Source organism: Chironomus tepperi, unplaced genomic scaffold (assembly GCF_022539635.2).
Source record: "Chironomus tepperi strain 1889 unplaced genomic scaffold, CSIRO-AGI_Ctep_v1 contig_335, whole genome shotgun sequence".
In the NCBI taxonomy this organism is placed as follows: Eukaryota; Metazoa; Arthropoda; class Insecta; order Diptera; family Chironomidae; genus Chironomus; species Chironomus tepperi.
Window position 1 is genome coordinate 1,052,143 of NW_027226457.1, and position 10,174 is coordinate 1,062,316.

Genomic DNA, 10,174 nt, shown 5'->3' on the forward strand with positions numbered 1-10,174 from the left:
ATACACAATATGAATTGACACATTTACATACACAGGACTGATTAGATTTGAGAGAAATTTTTTCTCTTATCATTGAGCACTACTGTCTAGTACTGACTGTTCCTAAGTGATTGAGAAGTAATAATAATAAAAATTCTTTACAGCTTCATAATCACCTGATTGAACTGCAATAATGCTGAAATGTTTGGACTTTGGTTTCATAATTAATTTGTATATGGATTATCAATGATGCATGCATAATGTGACTTGATAAGACTCTTTTATTTGCTACATGAGTCATCGATAATTTGTTGAATTTATGTAGGGCAATTTACCTGGATATTAAAGCTTCTGTGATGATGATGATGATGCCTGATAAAGTTTAAATATTCAACAGATTTAAAGGGTCAATTGTCAGTGATGTTTGTCAGGAGATTACAATGAACTTCGGCTTTAAATAATTCAATGATCAAAACAGCCACAAAAAATATTTTAGACGCTTTGAGGCAGAACTCGAAATCGACTTGAGTCGATTTTCCAATACAAAATTCGAGTCCGCATTAAACTCTGCTTTAAGGCATGACATCACATATGAATGACCTCAAAGTTGTAAGATGATGAGCATCTAAGGGGAAGTATCATGTCATAAAATAGCCCCTGATATTTATACTATCTCAAAATGATCTGTTATTGTTGTTACTGTATACAATGATGCTGAACATTACTCGAACTAAGAATGATTTAAAACAAGAATTACAAACAAGCTTCAATTTGTCTTTAATAGGACCTCAAGTTTGGTGCAACCAAGGAAATATTCAGAGATGGGAGATGGATTTCGGGGTTCAACACCTCCCCTCACCTCCTCTCCTCCCTTTTGGAATAAACTCTTCAATTTTCACGGAGCAAAATACAGGAATAAACAAAAACTGTTCGATTGGACAGTTCAAACAGACTTAAAGTTCTACTGAAACTTGAGTAGAATTTCCAGTGCCTCAAACTTCTCAGAAAGCAGCATAAATTCGCAAACATTCATCAAAAAAGGCTATTGATCTTTGAATTATTCAAATCAATCTGTTGATTATCATACTAAATAGCAAATGTCAACAACAAAAAGTTTAACAGAAGTGAAAATAATTCATTAATGCCTTCATAATGCTTCATAATAATAATAAATTATCAAATCAAAAAGAGATAGAATTATTATGCTAATAACTAACCAATAAATTGAATAATTCAATTCATAGCTCCTTTCAGCTACATATATTACTTATATATCACGTAGTCAAATATCAATGAAAATTATTTTGAATAGGAAAATTGTAATGAAAATTATATTCGATTCAAGAGCTTATAATGTATTTTCTATTATATTATATAATAAGTATTAAGCAATTTATTTATGTGACTTTCATGTGAATAAGGGATTTGAGGTGCTTATTTATTGTTACGGGCAATATATATGGGATTTCATAGTAGGGTTGTTAATAGTTTCATGATGCATTGTGCGGATTCCGTATGAAAATTGGTATCTGTTGAATATTTGAGAGGTTCCACTATTTAAGTATTTTCACAAATAGAACAAACCCAAATAATTGACAACCCTATTTCACATTCACATTTAAATAAAATTGAACAAGAATTTAGGAATAAAAAATGCAATTCTGTTAAATTTTTAATTTAAATTCATGAATGATTTTTTATGGCTGTTCAGGTGATTGTGTAAATGCTAATGCATGGGTGGTAAATAAATGTTGAATTTTACATTTTACGTTTATAATTAACTTTCGTATTCACTATGGGATGGAATTGACTAAAGCTCGTAAATTTTGAAAATTTATTTCATTTTAAATGAACAATTTTTTGGACCTTTTCGGATTTAATTTCCGATTTTAAAATTGTTTTCTCAAAAGCAGAGCTAAAATTCCAGTTTTAAATGGAACGACTTTAAATGATTCGACTTTTCCATACATAATTTGAATCTCCTTCGAGTTCTTTTGTGAAGTTTAACGAGTCACATAAAGTAGGATGATCTAAATAGACTCAATATTCCGTTTGACTTCAAAGTGGAGTTTTGTGTCTGCCGGTTTTGGACCTCATCAGATTAATTAGCCGCGATCATGTTCCATGCTCGAAATTGACCGGAAGTACGTAATTGATCATCATCATTAAGCATATAATGATGCTAAGCTACAAATACTTGTGAAAACTTTGGGAATATCCAATTGAGAATTTTAAATCATTATCAATATAAAATACACTGAAATGTGTACATAAAATATTAGGGAATTTTCAAAAGAAAGCAAACAAATGGATATAGTTGATGTAAAAGATGAATCATGATCAGTAATTTTATACTATCACTTTGAAGAAAGTCAATGTATGGACACATCTTTAGTATTCATTTAGAATTATTCACAGTCAGCAATTGTGATCACATTATTATTTTTATTGCTAATAAGTTCCACATATGAACTTGGTTAGGGGCGTGCCTAGGGATATTTGTAGGGGGAGCAAGGAAGGGTGATTGGTACCTCTGAGTATGGTTCTAGTAATATAGAAAGCAAATAGTTAAACAGAAGTATCCAACCCTTGAATATAGTAAAAAGAAGCTCAAATAAATATTTTAGCAAGAAAATTTCCCATCATCACAAATAAAACACATTATTATTTGCACAAGATTTCTTTAAATATCGAATCATTCAGCAATAATAATCACTTAGAACTCAGGTGTTAGTGAGTGAAGAATAACAAGATGAAAATTTTCTACACGATATTTATAGTTTATAGCTCAATTTTTGCTGTAAATTGTGCTGGTCAACGTGAGTTAAACTTACCGCTGGACTTCTTGCCAGAAACTATAACTCTATAACTTTTAGATTATTGCAGTGAAACTAATTTGCATCCTATTTATCTAAGATTTGGTATACACAGTATAGCATTTCATGTCACTGGATGTTTCTCAGCTTCATACGTCAAAAGCACATGTGACATAAGCTTCCACAATTCTGAATCAACAATTGCAAGCATTCCATACCAAACCAGACAGAAAAGACAATTATTTGGATTCCCAACAAGGAGCATTTTCGAATCACTGGTATTTGGAGGGTTACAAGATCGAAGTGGTCTTACTGTACCATTTACTATAAGTCAATATGTAAATTCACTTCCGAGAAACTCATATCTATATGCTATTATGACTGATGGTAAGGTCTCAAATTGTGTCTAAATATTGAATTTTGGCGAATAAATTTTTTGTGAATTTTAGCAAGATCAGCTGCTTATTATGAAGGCATTCCTTATTGTGAAGTACACTTGATTGCACCACTGAGAAAGCATCTTGCATCACTAGGTGGTAGGGAGGATATTTGGTAGTAAGTTAATCGTAAAATTGGACATGTATATAAATTATATCAATTTTTTTCTAATATCCCCAGTTATCAGCGACCTGATGGAACTAGAATAATAATTGCATTTAATAAGGAGTGTCCATATTTCTGTCTCACAGATTAATAGAGGTGATGATTTTTAGAATAAATATTGAAAAATTTGTTGATTGTTGATGTAAAATTGTTGTGTCACGTGTTGTGATTTCCAAAAATAAAACAGTAAAAAGCAATAGCCTTTAGGGTCGTTCACTTATTGCGTAACGCTTCTACTTTTGTTACATATGAGGGCGTCAGAAAGTCGATTTTTAGTGTTACGTAATAAGTGTACAGACACTTTATTATGACTGAAAATTTCCAAAATATGTAAAAACCTGTTCGTAAGTTACAAAAATCATCTTTAAGTATCGAAGTATTTGCAAATCATAGCCATTCATAGTTTGTGTGCCAAAGAACTAAGAATTTAAAAATGAAACATCTAGCTACGTTTTTAGTTCTCTCTGTTTATTTAGTAGTAAGCTGTGCTGGGCAATGTGAGTTTAAAGTTTTTAATCAAATCAAAATCATAAGATCATTTTCCCATCTCAGACTATTGCAGTGGAAGTAACTTTAGTCCACTGTATCTCAAATTCGGAGGTCACATCAGAGCATTCAATGTCAGAGGATGTTACACAGCTTCTTACGTCAAAAGTACATGTGACATAAGTTTTCATGATTCGGAAGCAACAATTGCTAGTATTCCATTTAGAAGCAGGCGCAAAAGACAGACATATTTTGGAGGTTCTGGTCTTGACATTTTTACATCACTTTTCAGACCATCTCCGTCATTTAATAGTGGACTTAGTGTGCCATTTAATGTTAATCAGTATGTAAATTCACTTCCGAGAAACTCTATATTGTACGCAATTATGACAGATGGTAAGTAGAAGCTTATATGCTGCATATGAAATTCGATAACGGCACATAGTCGGTCGGGAATATTGCTGACTTGGCGTGACTATCGCATGGTGTTGGATTTTAACCAAATCCAGCACTAAGTCATAATCACGCCGTTCAGGGGCCGGACTTTTGATCATTTACCAAAACATTTGATGCTTACCTTTTGAATTAATCAATTTATTCAAACAGCTAGAGCAGCAGCTTACTACAGAGGAATTCCATATTGCGAGAAGAATCTGATCGGTCCACTATGGTTTGTATAGTTTTTAGATAAACTTGATTTCATCTCCATAATGTATATGATTCTTATTTTTAAAGGCGTCAACAAGCATATTTACGTGGTCGTCAAGATATTTGGAAGTGAGTATGTTTAACGGTTCTCAGACATTATCGAAATAGTTTTGATTTCTAGTCATCGGAAATCCCAAATAAAAATCCCCAATCTAATACACAATACATCAATCTACTTACAGTTACCAGCGACCTGATGGAACAAGGAAGATAATTGCATTCAATGCAGAGTGTCCATATTCATGCCTCACAGAATAGAGCAATTTCAGCATCATTTCCTACTTTTCACATCATTTACTTTAAGTATCTTAGCAATAAAAACAATTTGAATCTTCCTAGAAGGTTCGTTAAGATCATTAAAAAATTTGACAATTTTCGATTCAAGGAAACTCCTTTAAATTCTTTGAAAATAGATGAATCATGGAAAATTTGTTGCGAAGAGTAATTAAACTAATTATTAACTTTTCGCCACATTTCAAGAAGAAGTAAAATTAAGTAACTTAATAAGCATGTTGCTTGGCATCAAATTACTGAATACATCAGCAAATGAGCTTGAAGAAATTTTTGATAGAACATCAGCCACAAATTTTATAGCACATAGCAACACACTCAGTCATTAATTTAACTCTACAATTATACCGTGCCAAGTATATGTATCTTTACTCATATTCATTGTCTTACGATGTAAGAAGTCTAAACATCATTGAATAAAGCATGAGGAAATAAATTTAATTTAACGCATTTTCTTACATCTGACTGAACTGAATTTTCGGAAATTTATTCTAAGACTGTAAGGAGGTGTTCATAAATTAGGTCCAGCCTTTGTCTGCAACATCACCAAATGATCCACACAATAGTTGCTGTTTATAAGTCTACTTCCCATATTTTCTACATCATTTATGAACAATCCCCCAAGATTTTCATGCATTCATCTGAATTCTAAGTCAAAATGAAATGAAATAAATCATATTACTTACATTCAGCATTTACATACCGTATAATGAGTTTACTAATCTAAATATCATTTCGCACATCTGCATGCAACACATTTCATTGAATTTGCTTATAATGTAATAAATTAAGCTGGAATATTCATTCACATTGTGTGAGGCTGTTGGAGCAAATAGAATGAAAAAATCATCTATTTTGAAGCAGTTGGAGCTCTTGAACATTAAGAATTAATCTATGTACTATCATTTGAAGAAGAAGGAAATTTAATATTCAATCTTTGAATTTTTGTGCAAATAAATTCTAGGTTAGGTATATATATAGCAGTGACTAATGTTGTCCGAGTTAAAGACGCTCCTTACATATAGAGCAGAGTTGGCAATCTGTTGTCGGATGACACTTCTCATAGTCACCGATGGTTGCTGATATTCATTGCAACTTACTTAGTCACTGCACATGTTTTATCATTACTTGGCATTCTATCCGACAGCCCCAGCAACAGGCTAGACATTGTATAGTCTGCAATCGACTATTACCGAAATCAACTTGTACAAAGAAAACAACATTAGGTAAACAGGACTGGAATAACCACGAAGAACCAACACAATGGAGCTATTCATACTAGTTAATTAATTAGACTGAAGATGTAGTATCCAAAAATACTCAATTCAATACTCAGACATGAATTCTCCATTCATTCTAAGTACCACAACCAACTTTTTTAATCATTCATAAATTGCCCCAAAAACAAACTCCCCCTTCTTCAGATGATACAGTAATCTATGTTCTATGGTAAAACTTTCGTTGTACGTTGAAAAATTTATGTCTTGAGTAAAAGTTTTCATAGTAAAAGTTATGGCAGATTGTATTGTACAATATAAAAATTATAGATGATATTCAGTGCGCATTATCTGAATGAAATTGAATTTTCTATAAACTTTAAAATTAATTAGCAATGAAAATTTCCATTCAAATGTAAAGCTATTTTGTGCTTAATGTGAAATTCCAAGGAGTAGTTTGTTGGCAAATTCTTAGTTTAATGAGTCATGAGGAAATAGAACTTGCTTGTTGGGATAATGCAAATTGATTAAATTATGGATGAGTTGCATGCCTTAAATGATGAAAGTTATGGGAAAATTGAGTTCTATCGAAGAATCTTAAGAGGACAAAAGATGACGAAATACTTAGAAACTTTTAACAAGACATGTTTCATGAGAATTGTCTCAAAAGCTTGGATATTTTTAGAAATAAAAGGTAAATTTTCTTGTTATTTATGACTTTGAAGATAATGAAACAAAACGGTTGTTGAATGCTAGACATCAAAACAGCCTACGTCATTGAATGGCTGCTTGTTTCTGTTGATTCATGTCGGTTTACTCGTTCTATTTTTAAAGAAGACATAAAAGTAAAATAATGGTTTATTTTTAATAAAATTCAGCTTGAAGCTGTTTGATTTGGTTGATTTTTACCCAAGCAGCACAAAGTAAGAGCTTTAATACAGTACGGATGCATACGAGATTCTGAAAATTCCAAATTTAATGTGAATTCAAATAATCCTTTGTTGTCTGGGTAAGTCGTGTAAAGATTTCTTGAAATTGCTGTATGAATCATTCGGGATTTACGTTGCTCAGAAACTAAGATTCCAATGCCATAAAGCTAGTCTGTATCATCACATTGTTTGCAAACTGTCAGCTTCATTCATTTCAAATGCTTATTTACTTATTTCCTAAGCCATCCATACAGATCATTTGTAATCTATAACTTCAATTAGGATCTGGTTCTATTCTAGAAATTATTGCATATGCTAGAAGGACTGAACAGGGGGGTTTCATGGAGTCCATGGGTGGGGTGGTAAATTTCTGGGTCAACTACTGAATCTCGTATTCATGTCTCATGGAAGGGTCCAAGGTACATATTAGAAATTGATATGCAGTAGGGTCATCAATGGTGCAAGCTTCAGACAACACCATAGGGGAGATTGTGAATCAACATTGACCTGTTCTAATGGTTATAATAACCATTTATACAAACATTCAAGTAAAAACAGTTTGTATAAAATATTCAAAACTTTACAACCTTCTTCCATTAAAATAGACCAAATTAATTTCCTGAGAACTAGGAATTCCATTTATATTCCAAACACATTGCTGTACATACTCTACTGAAAACCAATAAAACCAATCAAAATATCAATTTTATTTTATGAATCCACAAACACGAAATATACAAACTCATCGACCATTTACCCCAAAAAAGCATATTTTCTATAACGAAACTCCAAAAAATTTATTCCAATAATTACAATAATTTCCTATGTAAAAATTCCCATTTTAGTATGAAATGAAATTTCTCGCTCCGAACCATCATCATCATCATAAATATTAAATCATTCATTTCACTCAGTCATTGTGTAAATTGTCTATTAAATGATTTTCATCATATTTGTTGCTTCTCGTGAAAAATGATGAAGATATTATAATTTTTAATGTAGTTTAATAATGTGCTGCTGATGTACAATGAACATCAATTCAATTATTGATTAAAACCACCATGCAATAAGCATGATTCTCATGTAGTGATATGGCAAGGTATGTGCACTTCAGATTACTCATTGGAGTTTATTAGCATCATTAATGTGATAGACTTTATTATCACGAAATGGATGGAAAACCACATAAGTTCGTGTCTAGTAATGTATTTTAAAATCGTGTCAGGCACATATCATATTTATTGGATATCCTATAATAAATATTAATAATTCTTTAATAATATTCAGGTTAAGATCCTTTAAGTTTGTAAAAATTTAATTATTTTTATAAGTTTTAACTGATTTTTTTAAATATAAAGTCACGACAGCGTTTTATGACATTTTGAAAAATTTATCGACAGTTCGTGCATATTAGAGCCTTATCGTTATCGTGAAAGGTTGCTTAGAAGTGTAATTAAATTATTAAAACCGTTGCTACGGGCGTTCAGGTTCGAGGCCACCCACCACACCCCCACATCCCCAATTAAGACATTTCTGTTACCTCCCCTGACTGGTCCTGATATGAGCCCTGTGTAGTACTTGTTTGCTTGACAACTAAGTTTAAGGAACTTGATTAGATCCTTGACTTACATTTTTATTTTAATTTTCTAACTTGGTCATTCTAGTGAGTCACATCCTGACTTTTCAAACTTATTCAACACATTTCCAACAAAGTTTCCAAAAACTAAACTAAAATGTTGATTAACTCCTATTTATCGACCATGAATTCTATGGAAAAATAACCAGTCATCCCCCAACCAAGTGCTTATTCCTTGCTGTAATCAACATTCCCATATTTCATGTCTATAAATTCACATCACAATTTGTGTTTATAACAAATGTACACGAAATATTGATGAAGCTATATGTATGTACATAATTATGTTTGTGGAGCTAGAGCAGCGTAAAACAGCAACAACAGAAACATTAACTTTTTTTTTCTTTCCTTTACTATTAAAACATTCACGAACTTTTACACCCACGAATATGACTGCGTAGAATAATGTTAACAATAGAGAAAGCCTGAAAAGCACAACAGACACATCAATATTATTGTAATCTCGTGACTTCTTCTATGGTAAACCAAACAATGATAAGCTATTTTCGTTACGCTGAATAATTCACGAACATTTCTGTCTTGTTTCCCCCTCTCGTTTTTATTGTTGTTGTTGTACTTTTTCCTTACTTCCTTTCTTTCTTTTTTGAAAACTCAGATGGTCTAATAAAAAAACTTTTTTCCATGCTGTACATAAGGTTGGATTTTGTTGTTGCAGTTGATGGTTCTGTTGCTTTTTTCCTATGTGATTATCATTCATATTATGACTCTTATTGAAAAATATGGAAAGAAGGAAATTCAGTGACATGAATTTTTTTATATCTTCTCTACTTTTAAGGTTGGAAATTTCTTTTGAGGGATTGTTTGGATAGAGACATGTTTATGGTTGAATATTGACGCAGTGTCCAAAATTTTCATTTCTTCCAAAATCGTTTATAGTTCAAAAGTGCCAAAAATTTAGGGGGTATCCCTAACAAATTGAAGAATTTTAGGAAAAGGGGGTTTGGGGGTCATTAACTGACCAAAATATGCCAAACATGGACCTAATATAAGCAGGTAAAGCAACTAGGGACATATTCATATCCCAACCCTCTACCATCCCCCCTCCTTCACTTCTTTTTTGGCTACTCTCTTGAAAGCATCCGTCTAAATGCAAAGTCAAGGTCGACTTTGAGCTCCAGAATCCACATAAATGCGCCCTACGACATCCACAAATGATCAACATTTATCCAAACTCTCTGATCCATGATGTATGCTAAATATGCTATTAAATATGTATGTAAACATGAAATCATGCATTGAATTGAATCTATTCAAGAAATTTCCTCCCATATAGATTTTATCAATAGCAGAGTGAAGACTTAAATCGACAGAAAAGTCTGAGAATGAACAGTTCCATTCATTCATTCATTTTATGCCTTTACAAAATTGTAAAAAAAGAAGAAGTAAGAATATATCATTCACATTTCATCCCTTTCAAAATGCATTATTAATAAATCCTTTACAGTCAATGCTCCCGCAGTGAGGTTACCAATACACATAGAAAATTGT

At 32.0% G+C, this 10,174-nt stretch overlaps 1 protein-coding gene and 1 long non-coding RNA gene across 2 annotated transcripts; both read left to right on the forward strand.

Moving 5' to 3' along the window:
• The first annotated feature begins 2,698 nt into the window (after nucleotides 1–2,698).
• On the forward strand, nucleotides 2,699–3,597 carry LOC139093435 (uncharacterized). Its single transcript, XM_070644164.1, has 4 exons — nucleotides 2,699–2,798; nucleotides 2,856–3,182; nucleotides 3,245–3,350; nucleotides 3,414–3,597. The coding sequence occupies exons 1-4, from the start codon at nucleotides 2,732–2,734 to the stop codon at nucleotides 3,487–3,489; spliced, it is 576 nt and encodes a 191-aa protein (XP_070500265.1). The 5' UTR covers nucleotides 2,699–2,731; the 3' UTR covers nucleotides 3,490–3,597.
• Nucleotides 3,598–3,757: 160 nt separating this feature from the next.
• On the forward strand, nucleotides 3,758–5,324 carry LOC139093440 (uncharacterized). Its single transcript, XR_011544689.1, has 4 exons — nucleotides 3,758–4,280; nucleotides 4,491–4,554; nucleotides 4,620–4,661; nucleotides 4,775–5,324. It is a non-coding gene; the product is annotated as an uncharacterized lncRNA (long non-coding RNA).
• The last annotated feature ends 4,850 nt before the right edge of the window (nucleotides 5,325–10,174 follow it).